Source organism: Kogia breviceps, chromosome 4 (genome assembly GCF_026419965.1).
Source record: "Kogia breviceps isolate mKogBre1 chromosome 4, mKogBre1 haplotype 1, whole genome shotgun sequence".
NCBI classification, from domain to species: domain Eukaryota; kingdom Metazoa; phylum Chordata; class Mammalia; order Artiodactyla; family Physeteridae; genus Kogia; species Kogia breviceps.
In genome coordinates, this window is record NC_081313.1 from 108687386 (window position 1) to 108702806 (window position 15421).

The window sequence follows — 15421 nt, forward strand, 5'->3', positions numbered from 1 at the left end:
TGTTTCCAGTTTCTTTCATCAGTGTCTTATAGTTATCAGGGTACCAGTCTCTCCCTCCTTGGTTAAATATATTCCTAGATATTTTATTCATTTGTATGCAGTTGTTAATAGGATTTTTTTCTTAATTTCTCTTTCTGATGTTTATTCCATTCATTATTAGTGTATAGAAATGTAACAGATTTTTTTGTATTGCTTTTGTATCCTACAACTTTACCGAATTTGTTTATCAGTTCTAACAGTTTCTTGGTGGAATCTTTAGGATTTTCTTTATATAATGTCATGTCATGTTCAAACAGTAACAGTTTTACTTCTTTCCAATTTGGATGCCTCTATTTCTTTTTCTTGCCTGGTTGCTCTGGCTAGGACTTGTAAAATTGTGTTGAATGAAAGTAGTGGGTAGGCATCCTTGTCTCGTTCCTGATCTTAGAGGGAAAGCTTTCAGGTTTTCACCATTGAGTATGGTGCTAGCTGTAGGCTTCTCATATATGGTCTTCATTATGTTGAGGTATATTCCCTCTGTACTCACTTTGTTGAGAGGGTATTGTCATAAACAGATGTTGAATTTTGTCAAATGTTTTTTGGCATTTATTACATGATCATATGATTTTTATCCTTCATTTTATTGATGTGGTATATCACATTTATTTGCTGATATTGAAAAATCCTTGCATCTCTGGAATAAATGCCACTTGATCATGGTATATGATCCTTTTAATGTATTGTTGAATTCAGTTTGCTACCATTTTGTTGAGGGTTTTTGCATCTATGTTCAACTGGCACATTGCCCTGTAATTTTCTTAATAGTGTGCTTGTTGGTTTTAGTATTAGGCTAATGCTGGACTCATAAAATGAATTTGGACGTGTACCTTCTTCTTCTGTTCTTTTATTTATTTCTTTAAATCTTGACCTAAATTTTGATTTGGGGCCATAAGTGAGTTAAAACATGTTTATTTTAAGAAATTAATTTTTAAATGATACATTTAATATGACCATAAGAAAGAAGCTTTTTCAGGGGCCTAAAATACAGGAAATAAATCACGATCTTAGTGTGGTTCCTTGTTGAGATCTGACAACTTCCTAAACTAATGTTGTTTTGGTACTTTGATATCTAATATAGAGAGCAAGGTTAGGAATTTTATAATCAATAAAATAATCAGTGAAAAATAGTTTACTGCATGTAAATATACCTGTAATATGTTTGGCCTAATTAAAGTATTAGCAATTAATGAATATAGAAAAATTCAATTATAGGATGCCTTTTGATTTCAAAGATTGCATAATAAGATAAATTGTGTGAAAGGATAGAGTAATGAATATCTGACAGTTTTTCTGGTTATTTACCACTTTTTGAATGTCCTCATCTTACTTCAGGAATTTCCATCTCTATGAGTTCTAAATTCCCAGGATAGGATCTAGAATACTCATTTCCTCAGTTTCCTTTGCAGCTTAGGCACATGTATTTAACATAGGTGCAGCACACTACCTGTACTGTATTCAGAAGTGAGCTTGAGAAAAGAGGCTTGGCACAGAACTCATTTTGCTGGCAAGAGTTAGCATCAGTGGTTGCGGAGTCAAGTTACTGATACAGAAGTATCATCGGTGTGGTAGCAGGAACAGATGTAGTAAAGTTGAGTTTCTGGCAACATCCGAAGTATAGCATGTTGTGTGCTCCATGAGGGTAGAAGTAGTGGTAGTTATTTCTAGTGCTCCATAGGCAGCAGCAGTTTTCGTCATCAGGCCAGTTCTATGGTATGTCTTTGGACATTGTTCCTGGAAGCTTAGCCTGAAGCCTGCCTGATTCTTAAGCCTTCACAGTAATTCCTTGAGTTAGATCAATAAACTGTTAATGAATACCTTTTCTGCCTCATAGGCAGAGTCAGCTTCTGTTACTTATAACTAAGAACAACAGAAGTTATTGCCAGAAGTGAGATGCTGAAAACTACACAATCTAAAATGTGGAATTAGTTGAATGGAAGACAGGGATAGAGGGGAATGTTGTTAACATGGACCTGACCATTATAGGCCTTAAGCTGGTGACCCTTGTTATATAGTAGTGAACGTAAGGTTAGTGCCACTTGCTGTTTTTTGGTAGTTTTTTGGTAGCTACAGCAATAAGGAATATAATCAGAATGTCAGTGTGTGCTTGTTATTTCTTCCTGCTTTCATCAAAATATTGAAAAAGAGGATTAATGCAGGTTAAGCTAGTCAGTCTTCAAAGCAGAGGTGGAAAGAAGTACTACTTTGCGAAGGGACACTTCTTGCTACAACCTGGAATCTGATTGAGGGTCCTATAATTTAGAGCCTTGTAGGCCTAAAAATGCCAGTTGCTCCTATCCACTAAAACTAAAGCCAATACAAGCAGGGGGTCTCTTAGCTCTAATATAAGATCAGTGCCCCAAGCTTTCTCATTTGCCAGACAAAGATCAGATATACGATGCATTTACTCACTGGAGCCTATAGTTTTTCATTGTGTTAAGAAGTGTCCATTAAGCTAAGAGTTAAGGAAATGGGACAGCATAGAGACCATAACCAGAGAATGAAAATCTTCATGCTTAGTAACTGTGCCAAGATGTTTGCCTGTGGCTACTTGCACATGGAAATGACTGGAAAAAAAATAGATTGGAAGTTATAAAGTGTTTGAATAAATTGTATTGCCAAGAAACCCCAAGTTTAGCTAGCTCTCTTCCACTCTTAAGGCCATCCCTGGGTCCCTTAACTCATATCAACAGGAAGTGGATTATGAAAGCTTCAGAGCCTCAAAGAAGGGCATTTTTTGTAATATCCCCACATCTGGATCCCCCAGAGGACAGACCAGAAGCCTTGAAGGACAGTGGACAATAGAGGGTCTTTGGGTCTCCCAGGAAACAGGATTAGGTGTTGCCAGTTTGGCTGACTAGAGTTTATTGCTCTGCCAAAAGCAAGGAGCTTTTGCTCTTCTGTCCAGAAGGATTTAGGATTTAGGATTTGCTGTGGAGCAGTAACTGCCATGTGTTTTCCATTCCAGCTTTTTATTGCTGTATCCTGTTTATTCTTTACTATGGTCCAGTAGGTATCTACCATGTGAGCCACAGCTGGACTTAATGGAAAGGCTAGCACATCAGCTAGAGATCCTTGATTTGAACATGGATGAGATCTTAGGGGTCAAGTAGTAAACAGATGTAGTATTATTCTATATATCGGAAGAAGGGTGCATATTCATGTTGTGTAGCTAAAAGGGTGGATGGGTTGTTACCTCTCAATATCTTTTCTTTTTCACTAACTGAAAAATTGTGTTCAGAGTACGGTGTGACAGGGGAGGAAAAAAAGTGATATCTCAGACCATGTGACACCTTTCTGGTCAGTATAAGCAGCTGTACTGAATGTTGCTTCCAGTAAAGCTATTGTTTTCCTGTTAAAAGGCAGAGGCCGAGCTAGCAATCTCCTATTCGCCCTTTTCCCCTCTTCCTGTCTACAGTGCAGATGCGATGTGACAGCAGCAGTGAAGACAGAAACCATACATGAAGAGGAGCCGAACAGGAAAAAAAGAAGAGCCTGGGTCCTTGGTGGTACTAAGGACCTGCAGTAGCCTAGGGTTGCCTTAATCTATATTTCTTGATATATGAGAAAATTAAATCTCTCACTTAAACCACTGTTTGTTGGACTTTTGGTTAATCTGTCTTTTCCACTAGCTTGTGAACTGTTTGAAGCTAAGGAGACTTTTTTAAAAAATTGAGGTATAGTTGACGTATAACATTACACTAGTTTCAAGTATACAACATAATGACTCTATATTTATTTATATTATATATATATATATATTGATCCTTTTAATTTGTTGTTGGATTCTGTTTGCCAGTATTTTGTTGAGGATTTTTGCGTCTATATTCATCAGTGATGTTGGTCGGTAATTTTCTCTTTTTTTTGTAGTATCTTTGTCTGGTTTTGGTGTCAGGGTGATGGTAGCCTCATAGAATGAGTTTGGGAGTGTTCCTTCCTCTGCAATTTTTTGGAAGAGTTTGAGAAGGATGGGTGTTAGCTCTTCTCTAAATGTTTGATAGAATTCACCTGTGAAGCCATATGGTCCTGGCTTTGGTTTGTTGGAAGATTTTTAATCACAGTTTCAATTTCATTACTTGTGATTGGTCTGTTCATATTTTCTATTTCTTCCTGGTCCAGTCTTGGAAGGTTATAACTTTCTAAGACTTTGTCCATTTCTTCCAGGTTGTCCATTTTATTGGCATAGAGTTGCTTGTAGTAGTCTCTTGGGATGCTTTGTATTTCTGCAGTGCCTGTTGTAACTTCTCCTTTTTCATTTCTAATTTTACTGATTTGAGTGCTCTCCTTCTTTTCCTTGATGAGCTTGGCTAATGGTTTATCAATTTTGTTTATCTTCTCAGAGAACCAGCTTTCAGTTTTATTGATCTTTGATATTGTTTTCTTTGTTTTTGTTTCATTTATTTCTGCTCTGATCTTTATGATTTCTTTCCTTCTGCTAACTTTGGGTTCTGTTTGTTCTTCTTTCTCTAGTTCCTTTAGGTGTAAGGTTAGATTGTTTATTTGAGATTTTTCTTGTTTCTTGAGGTAGGCTTGTATAGCTATAAACTTCCCTCTTAGAACTGCTTTTGCTGCACCCCATAGGTTTTGGATTGTCGTGTTTTCATTATCATTTGTCTCTATTTATTTTTTGATTTCCTCTTTGATTTCTTCAGTGATCTATTGGTTATTTAGTAACGTATTGTTTAGCCTCCATGTGTTTGTGTTTTTTACGTTTTTTTAACTCTAATTGATTTCTGATCTCATAGTGTTGTTGTCAGAAAAGATGCTTGATATGATTTCAATTTTCTTAAATTTACTGAGGCTTGATTTGTGACCCAAGATGTGATCTTTCCTGGAGAATGTTTCATGTGCACTTGAGAGGAAAGTGTAATCTGTTTTTGGATGGAATGTCCTATAAATATCAATTAAATCTATCTGATCTGTTGTGCCATTTAAAGCTTGTGTTTCCTTACTAATTTTCTGTTTGGATGATCTGTCCATTGGTGTAAGTGAGGTGTTAAAGTCCCCCACTATTACTGTGTTATGGTTGATTTCCACTTTTATAGCTGTTAGCAGTTGCCTTATATATTGAGGTGCTCCTGTGTTGGGTGCATATATATTTATAATGGTTATATCTTCTTGGATTGTTCCCTTGATCATTACGTAGTGTCCTTCCTTGTCTCTTGTAACATTCTTTATTTTAAAGTCTATTTTATCTGATATGAGTATTGCTACTCAGCTTTCTTTTGATTTCCATTTGCATGGAATATCTTTTTCCATCCCCTCACTTTCAGTGTGTATGTGTCCCTAGGTGTGAAGTGGGTTTCTTGTAGACAGCATCTATATGGGTCTTGTTTTTGTATCCATTCAGCAAGCCTGTGTCTTTTGGTTGGAGTATTTAATCCATTCACATTTAAGGTGATTATTGATATGTATGTTCCTAATACCATTTTCTTAATTGTTACGGGTTTGTTTTTGTAGGTCCTGTTCTTCTCTTGTGTTTCCACTTAGAGAAGTTCCTTTAGCATTTGTTGTAGAGCTGGTTTGGTGGTGCTGAATTCTCTTAGCTTTTGCTTGTCTGTAAAGCTTTTGATTTCTCCATTGAATCTGAATGAGATCCTTGCCGGGTAGAGTAATCTTGGTTGTAGGTTCTTCCCTTTCATCACTTTAAATATATCGTGCCACTCCCTTCTGGCTTGTAGAGTTTCTGCTGAGAAATCAGCTCTTAACCTTATGGGATTTCCCTTGTATGTTATTTGTCATTTTTCCCTTGTTGATTTCAATTATTTGTCTTTAATTTTTGTCAGTTTGATTACTATGTGTCTTGATGTGTTTCTCTTTGGGTTTATGCTGCCTGAGACTCTCTGCGCTTCCTGGACTTGGGTGGCTTTTTCCTTTCCCATGTTAGGGAAGTTTTCGACTACAATCTATTCAGATATTTTCTCAGGTCCTTTCTCTCTCTCTTCTCCTTCTGGTACCCCTATAATGTGAATGTTGTTGTGTTTAACATTGTCCCAGAGGTCTCTTAGGCTGTCTTCATTTCTTTTCATTCTTTTTTCTTTATTCTATTCCACAGCAGTGAGTTCCACCATTCTGTCTTCCAGGTCACTTATCTGTTCTTCTGCGTCAGTTATTCTGCTGTTGATTTCTTCCAGTGTATTTTTCATTTCAGTTATTGTATTGTTCATCTCTGTTTGTTTGTTCTTTAATTCTTCTACATGTTTGTTCTTTAATTTTTCTATGTCTTGTTAAACATTTCTTGCATCTTCTCAATCTTTGCCTCCATTCTTTTTCTGAGGTCCTGGATCATCTTCACTATCATTATTCTGAATTCCTTTTCTGGAAGGTTGCCTATCTCCACTTCATTTAGTTGTTTTTCTGGGGGTTTATCTTGTTACTTTATCTGGAACATAGCCCTCTGCCTTTTCATCTCATGTATCTTTCTATGAATGTGGTTTTTGTTCCATAGGCTGCAGGATTGTAGTTGCTCTTTCTTCTGCTGTCTGTCCTCTCTATTTATGTATACTTTGAAATGGTCACCACAGTAAGTCTAGTTAATCTGTCTCCATACATAGTTACAAAATTTTTTTTTTCTTGTGATGAGGACTTTTAAGATTCTATTAGCAACTTTCAAGTATGCAGTACAGTATTATTAACTAAAGTCACTGTGCTGTACTTAAGAGACTATTATATATTTATCTCTGTATCTTCATTTCGTGATGTAATGTCTAGCAAAAAGTAAGCACATGTATGTTTGATAAGTGAAACAATTTACTGCCATTGTTAATAAGTTAAAACCTAAACTATAATTTGCTCTCTCGTGAAACCTCCAAAGATTTGGTAACAGCAAGTGAGATATAAAAAATGGTGAAATAATACTTATCTAACTGGTTTTCATTTCAGTAAGCCAGTTTTACCATGTGGCTCATAAGAGCATTATCTTTAGTCAGATCACTTATTTTTTTGTGAGAATTTCAGTTTTCCTTTTGAATTCATTTTAGTAATATCTCTAAAACATTTTTTAATGATTCAAATTTACAGCAAAAATTGCAAGAAAAGTTGAAGAATATGCGAATTTCCTTTATCCAGATTCTACAAATGCTAACATTTCACCACATTTGCTTTATCATGTCTCCCTCATTTTTTTCTTGAATTTTCTGAAGGTAAATGCAGGCATAATGTACTTTTTCCCCCAAATGAGCCTTTTTCAGATCATAACAGCTCACTTGGTTTAGATCTGGAGAAATACTTCAGTGTGTATTTCTTAAAAATACTAATTGTATATTTCCTAAATTTGCAGAGATGTTCTCTTATATAGCAACAGTATAATTATCAAAATCAGTATATTAACATTGATTCAGTTCTGTTATTCAAATTTTTCCATTTGTCCTAAGAGTACCCTTTATAGCAGAAGAAAAAAAAATGGATTGGATCTCTGGTTTAGGGTCCAATTGAAGGTCACACAGGTCGCATTTAATCATCGTGTGTGTGTGTGTGTGTGTGTGTGTGTGTGTGTGTGTGTGTGTGTGTGTGTTCCAGCATCGTGACTTAATTAAGGGAGCATATTCATTGTAGAGAATATGTTGATGATTGTAAATGTGACTCCTCATTACAGCCTTAAAATTTTTGAAACATCAAAGCACAAAGATGTCAACTATATATCCAAACTACAGGTACAAAGCAAGTACATGTATTTTCCACACTCCAAAACTGAGTACACACTGTACTGTCATAGGGAAGGGGTTTACCAATGATGACCTGACAGTAAAGTACTCAAGATTGATATACCAAAATAAAATATAAAATAGGAGTTTATGAAAACACATTCGACAGTAGCAGAGAGGACCCTTATCATTTCTGAGCAAACATGCATTTCATTATACATACTCTCTCTTAAAATGAATAAACCAGTCACTTGAGAATGTTCTATTTATTTCTTCTATTATACAATAAGATTCTCCGTGTCTTTTGAGAAAAAAATATTGTGCGGGAACTGTGGGATAAGCATGCATGTGAATGGAACAGCACAATTGCAGTGGTTCTTACAACTCACTTCTAGATAAGGAGAAAGTGTTATTCATTAGTATGGCCCAGTCTTAGCCAATATTCAGTTTGGAAAGACACTGGGTTAAGATCAGAATGATCTGAAATTCCAAGTTCTAGAATTGATGACTATATTTGCCATTGCATTAGTCAGGCTTCTTTTTTATCTTTCTATTGACATATAGTTCATCTACAATGTTGTGTTAGTTCCTGCTGTACAGCAAAGTGAATTGGCCACACATACACAAACATCCACTCTTTTTTACATTCCTCTCCCATACATGTCATTATAGAGTATTGAGAAGAGCTCCCTGAGCTACACAGCAGGTCCCTATGAGCCATCTACCATTACATGTAGTAGTATGTGTATGTTTTTAGTCTTCCTTAATCTGGAGAAGTTCCTTAGTCTTTCTTTGTCTTTCATGACCTTGTTCTTTTTGAAGAATATAGGCAAGTTATTTCATAGAGTTTGGTGTGAGCATTTTTTGATCATGACAGTTCACCTGGATTCAGCTCTTCTAAAACGTTTCTGTCTTAAGAGCTTTACCTCAGTTGACTCCAGCAGGATGACTTCTCTAGGACTCAGCATTTGTTGTTGTTGTTCTTGTTGTTGAATGGTGTTTCTCAGTGGGGCCCTATTGTCATTTTGAACAGATAGTTCTGCACTACACAGACTATCCCACACATCCCTGGCTCCTCCTCTCTAACTTCTAGTAGCATTCTTCAGTTGGTGTGACCACCCAGAACACCTGCAGTTGAGAACCACTGTTCTGTAAAATTTGAAATTGCATGCAGGATCTTAGTTGCCCAACCAGGGATCGAACCCAGGCACCCCGCAGTGGAAACATGGAGTCCTAACCACTGGACCGCCAGGGAAGTCACTGAAATCTTAAAATTAGGAAAGTGGTCTTGCTTTTTATATAGTAGGTAGCATGAACTAATTTTCCAGTTGATGGTTTTAATTAATTTATTAATTAATTTATTTATTTTTGGCTGTGTTGGGTCTTCGTTGCTGTGCTCAGGCTTTCTCTAGTTGCAGAGAAGGGGGGCTGCTCTTTGTTGCAGTGCACAGGCTTCTCACTGCGGTGGCTTTTCTTGTTGCAGAGCACGGGCTCTAGGCGTGTGGGCTCAGTAGTTGTGTCTCGTGGGCTCTAGAGCGAGCACAGGCTCAGTAGTTGTGGTGCATGGGCTTAGTTGCTCCGCGGCATGTGGGAGCTTCCCAGACCAGGGCTCAAACCCGTGTCCCCTGCATTGGCAGGCAGATTCTTAACCACTGTGCCACCAGGGAGTTCCCAGTTGATGGTTTTAATTATCATTAATCTGTAATCTGCTACTGACAGCATGCTTTAGCCGAATTCTAGTCAGTTATTTAGTTATATTTAATAAATCGATGGTAAATGGTTAAGTTGGTCATGTATGTTTTTGTATAATCTGAAATGAGAGTCCTATTAACTGTCTCCATTTAAAATCAGGAACGCCACCTTAGAAGTTAACTGAAATAAAATATCACTGGGAATATTTATTTTAAAACTAGATAATTTACTGTTACAAATTTTAGGGGAAATGAGTGTATTTGCATTTTATTTTAATTTTAATGATGTTAAATAGTCTTCTTGTTTTTCTTTCAGAATTGGTTCCTAGGAAAGACCTTCTTATAGAAAATGTGCCGTATTGTGATGCACCAACTCAGAAGCAATGAATTTTTCTAGAATAAAATTAAGTCTTTATCATTTTTAATTTTAAAATATGTAACTCTGGCTAAACTTCTGGAAATGCAAATAGTTTTCTCTGAAATGGCATATTGAAATTGAGTGCATTATAGTTTCATAATTAAGTTTCATGTTGAAAGAACATTGGTGAAAACGGCAGAACATAGTTAAGTATTTCTAAAGAACATTAGGTAAGAAGACATTTCATTTTCACTGAAAATCAAACTGTATAAAGTGAAATAAATGCTTAGGGAGGTATATCATATTCACTTCTGTTTGACCTTAATGAGTATTTTGGTTTTATCATAGCTATTTGAGAATGAAGTGTTTTGACAGGTTGGTGGGTTTTCTTCCCATGTGAAATGAACTATGAGATTAAAATTATTAGATTAAGTTAATGTTTAGTCCCGAAAAGAATTGGTCTAAAAATCACAGTGTGTGCCAACTTTCCACAGAAGGCAGCTTTGTTCCTAAAGCACTGAAATTATTCCTGTAGCTAACAAATAATTATACAGTCCTTTTAGGGATAGAGTGTATCTCTGTTCCTAAAAGAAAATTTTTAATCAGTCTTCTGAAGATAGATAAATAAAATGTCAAAATCACATAAGATAACTGTGGAATAAAGAAATTCTAACTTTTTAAGGAAGTAGTGTCCCTTGATCAAACTATATAATATAGGCTTAGTAGAATTAGCTGTACTTAGACCACAGCTAGACCTTATTGTGAAAATGTAATATATGGCTGTATCCTCTTCATTTTAATCAGTAAGATCTAAATGGCTTTTTTTTTTTCTCCAACATTTTTCATCCCTGACAAGATTGACAGTATCACAGAACAGCTTGGCTTTCTGCCTTCTCATGGTAGGAACTATAAAACTGTGTTTAATATTCTTCTTGTTTCTCCTTTATCTATGCATTTTTACCATTCTGTTTTCTCAGTGAGCAGTGTGTTCTCTTCCATTCACTGGTCAGTTCTCCCATTTGATGATGACACAGGGTTTTTAATTTTTACAAGATTCTCAATGCAAGCTTTGTTTGTTGGCAAACATATTGGTATTGCCATGCTCAATATAAAATGTCATGTTTTAAAATAATTTTAGTAGATAAAAAAATTATCAAAATTGCTTAGACGTAGTACACATAACAGTAAACCAGAGACTACCCTTAATGCCTCCTAATACTTTGGAGATTAGTAGTCTGTGAAATGGATTATATAGGTCAAAAGATTTGCTACATAATTTTTTTATCTCTCATGCCTCTTTCTTATTGTGTGTATGGAAATTATACCTACATAAACGTTGTTTTAGATTTGAAATTTGCCCTTATAAGAAAATGCTAAAGGTCGTCATGACACAATCACTGGTAAATTCTCTGACTTACTATTATTTCAGTAAGTGTCTATATTATGTCTTTTGAGGAAAGTTGGCTAAAATAGTTTAAATTTAATATATATTTTAATTGTTTTAATATTATTTAACATTTTTAGAAGTTTCTAGTATTTTTTCTTTAACCTGAATTCCCTTGTTCCATTCTGCACTCATGTTAATTTAAATATCTCATCAAAAAATAGTTTTTTCTTTTTTACAATCTAGTTATCATTAGGAGTAACAGAGATTAATAACTAACATGTTACATAAAATAAAAAATAATCATTCAGATGTTTATTTTATTGAAGCTAGTACGTTAGACATTTTAAGATATATACTATATATGTATATGTATTACATAGGTGTAATATATATATATATATATATATATATATAGTGATTTTGTGCCTTAAGACTATGCAATACAGTTCCTATGTAATACACCAGGATATCAACAATAGGTTTCACTGTCATAAAATTTTGAAAGATTTGGCACGCTATCCTTAAAGAGCATATATTTATATTTCAAATTAATTTTAACATTATTTAATAGTTTTATTAGATCAGTTAAAACAATTTATATGAGTTCTTGGTGTGTTGTGAAACAAAGATTGTCAGTATTCTAGAGAGTAAATTTTGAGGATGATGATTATCTAAGTGCTTGACTTCTTTGTGGTACAATGTCAAATTTAATTAAATCTTTTTTAGTTAGTTAAAAAAAAGCTTCCCACGTTCCCAGAGGGAATTACCCACATCTAACATTTCACTTTGACTATTGAAACCCAGTGAAAGTGGGTGGGTGCAAATTCTAATTGCAGATATCTAGGCTCAGAGGCCCAGAAGGACTTTGTAAAACAGTCTTTTGGCAGAAGTCAGAAAAGGTGTATGCCAGGAGACTTAGATTTGGCAAGCATATGTGGGGAAGAATCCTTCACTAAAGATTTGAAGCTAAAGGAAATATGAGAGCTAGTTTGCATAACATCTAATTCAGAACATTAAAATTAAGATTTGAGTATAATTGTGTTTAAGTTGGTCCTCATTTTGCCTTCAGTTGCATATTTTAACATCAGTACAATGTCCAAAAAGCACACAAAAATAAGAATAGGTAGAATTTCTACACTCATTGACAAAACCAATCATTTCACTGTAAACACAAAGCCATAGGTCAACAAAGAAGTGAAAATTCCAGTTCTTAAGCAGAATTTTCTAAAGTGAAAGTAGATAAATACAAAATTAATGTAACTTTACTATATATCAGGAGTAACCTATGAGAAATGAAATGGGAAAAAGATCCTGTGTATAATAGCAAACAAAACTGTAAAATAGGAAGCAACTTTTTAAAAAAACTGTAAAACTTAAAAATGAAAGACATACTGTGTTCCTAGATGGGACAGTTGAAAATTGTAGAGATGACAGTTCTTTAAAATGTAATCAATCGGGGCTTCCCTGGTGGCGCAGTGGTTGAGAGTCCGCCTGCCGATGTAGGGGACGCGGGTTCGTGCCCCGGTCCGGGAGGATCCCACATGCTGCGGAGCGGCTGGTCCTGTGAGCCATGGCTGCTGAGCCTGTGCATCCGGAGCCTGTGCTCCACAACGGGAGAGGCCACAGCAGTGAGAGGCCCGCATACTGCAAAAAAAAAAAAGTAATCTATCAAGCTCCTAACAGATTCACAGATATGTGTACATAAAAATATAAAACCTCTGTATTCTGTGAAAGCTACTATAAATAAATTTTAGAGAAATTTGCCACGGATGTAATAATTAAAATAGTTAAGATATAAGATGTTCCTATGACTTAGCAAAAGATAACTCAGTAGAAAAATGGGCAAATGATATAAATAAGAAATTCATAAAACGAGAAATACTAACCCATTTAGCGGTCAAAGAAATGTAGGTTAAAACAAAGGAAACATTTTTCTTCATCAGAGTTGCAAAAGTTAAAGAAACTGGTCATATCCAGTATATGTAAAGGTGATACGCATGTGAAAAAATGGGCACTCTCATATATTTCAGGAGGAATGTAAGTTATAGGGCCTTTTTGAAAGGGAAATTGACATCAAAATTTAAAATAAACATACTATTAAGTCTGTATCCCAGTGGCTCACAAGAATACTAATAAATGTACACCTCAGGTATATGTACAGAAATTTCTACAGCATTTTTTTTTTTTTTTTTTTTTTTTGCGGTATGCGGGCCTCTCACTGTTGTGGCCTCTCCTGTTGCGGAGCACAGGCTCCGGACGCGCAGGTTCAGCGGCCATGGCTCACGGGCCCAGTCGCTCCGCGGGATGTGGGATCTACCCATGTCCGCTGCATCAGCAGGCGGATTCTCAACCCCTGCACCACCAGGGAAGCCCCTACAGCATTGTTTAAACAGCCTAAATTTCCAAATTTAGTGGAACATGAAAGAAGATATGGCTCATTCATACTTTGGGATATTATGCAGAAGTTGAAAAGTATTATGTAGAATATATATATATGTATATATATACATGTCAAGTGAAAGAAGCACGTCACAGAATATATATTCTCTTTGAATCCACTTAGATACAAAACAACTATTTTTGTACACATATATGCATATGTGTATATAAATACATAGAAGTAATGCATGCTAAATGTTAATAATTAGTCTGGGAGAAAAATGAGATTTGGGGAAGGGGACTAGTAACTTGACTTTTATTCTGATAACTGCTGAATGTTTAAATGTTTTATAATTTTTAAAGGACAATAATACCTAAGCTACTAGTGATTTTTACGTAAAATTTTAAATTATAAAATGTTTCAAATATCAGCAACTTGTACATCAGACACTCGTAAACCTAATTCCCACGTTTGACAGATGTTACATTTTGCCATATTTGTTTAACAAAAATCTCCTTCCTTTTAAGTCATAAAATCCTGCAAAGCTGAAGTCCTACCTCCCTTTTTCTTGTCTCATTTCAGGGATAATTACTGTTTTATAGTCAGTGGATATCACTCCCGTACTTGTTTTTATACTTTTATCAAACATGTATGTGTTCAAAACAATATATTGTATTGTTCTGTGGCTTTAAAAAGCAAGTGATTGGTGTTATGCTCCATATATTCTGTAACTTACGTTTCATCACACATTAGGTTCTGAGGTGAATATGTAGGTCTTTGGATAAATATCTAGGTCTTTCACTTTTATGTCTTATTCCATTGTAAGAATAAGCTAGTTTATTTATCCATGTCTCTTGATAAACAATAGTATTGTTTCATTTTTTTGATATTGCAAATGAATTTACTGAGAATACTAGCACATGGATTCTTGCCCCCATGTAAAAGTTTATCTAGGTATATACCAAGAAGCAGAACTGTTGAGGCATAGGGTATGTACATATTCCAGTTTTCCAGGAATTTTTTACTTGTTCTTTAAAGTAACTGTACCAATTTATACCCCAGTCAACCCTGTGTGAGAGGTCCCTTTTCACCATATCCTCACTGTTATTGTTATGTATAACTTTTCTCATTTTTGTCAAACTCATGAATATGAAAAGTATCACATTGTTTTAATTTGCATTTCTGGATTACTGGTGAGGTAGATCATCTTGTCATGCTTATGGTCATTACAGTTTTCCATTATGAATGTGTATTCATATCCTTTGTTCACTTTTCTCTGTTGGGTTGTCTGGCTTTTTCTTACTGATCCTTTATATAGTCTTGATATTAATTCTGTGTTGGTTATCTGTGGTACAGTTGCGTTTTTCCAATATGTGACTTGTCTTTCAATTCTGTTTATGATAAACCTGTAGTTTGGGACCTTATTTTTATCATATTCATTTAAAAAACTTTTCCTTTATTAATTTTGCCTTTATAGCTTTTTAAGAAATTCTTTCTACTCCAAATCTTAAAGATATTCTAGTACATTTTCCTCTGAATGTTGAAGTTTTGTGTTTTATGTTTGGGCCTTTACGTCATCTAGAATTTATTTTTATTTATGACCTGAGAGAGGGATCTAATTTTATCTTTTTTAATGAGTTAACAGTTTGCTTCACCATCATTTATTGAATGGTCCATCCTTTTCCTGATAACATGTAAAGCTACTTTGATCATATTCCAAGTTACTATATATTGGAATCAGTCTAACCCTCTTAGCTATTCAAAGACTTTGCTCCTACAGTTGTCACCCTCCTCTGCCAAATATCTTTTTCCCTCTCTCCACTGGATTGTTCTCAACAGCATTCAACATTCTGAAATATTATCCATCAAAAAAAAAACTTTCTTGAACCCCAGCTCCCTGCCTCGAGCTTCAGCACCATTTTTCTG

The 15421-nt window shown here is 35.1% G+C and overlaps 2 protein-coding genes across 5 annotated transcripts in view; both read left to right on the plus strand.

Annotated features, from left to right (window-relative positions):
• The window catches only part of LYRM7 (LYR motif containing 7), a 48879-nt gene that overhangs the window by 27367 nt on the left and 6091 nt on the right, over nucleotides 1–15421 (plus strand). For 2 of the 4 annotated variants that reach the window (XR_010840220.1, XR_010840221.1), the window contains exons 5-6: nucleotides 9687–9958; nucleotides 10585–10627. Coding sequence is in view for 2 of the 4 variants with exons in the window: in XM_059061835.2 (XP_058917818.1) it covers nucleotides 9687–9757 (71 nt within the window). In the remaining 2 variants the exon portion in view is untranslated. Of the gene's footprint in view, nucleotides 1–9686; nucleotides 9959–10584; nucleotides 10628–15421 lie in introns of those variants that run through there. The other 2 variants (XM_059061835.2, XM_067031540.1) reach the window with 1 other exon arrangement.
• The window catches only part of CDC42SE2 (CDC42 small effector 2), a 205081-nt gene that overhangs the window by 12529 nt on the left and 177131 nt on the right, over nucleotides 1–15421 (plus strand). The gene's annotated exons all lie outside the window — the stretch shown is intronic.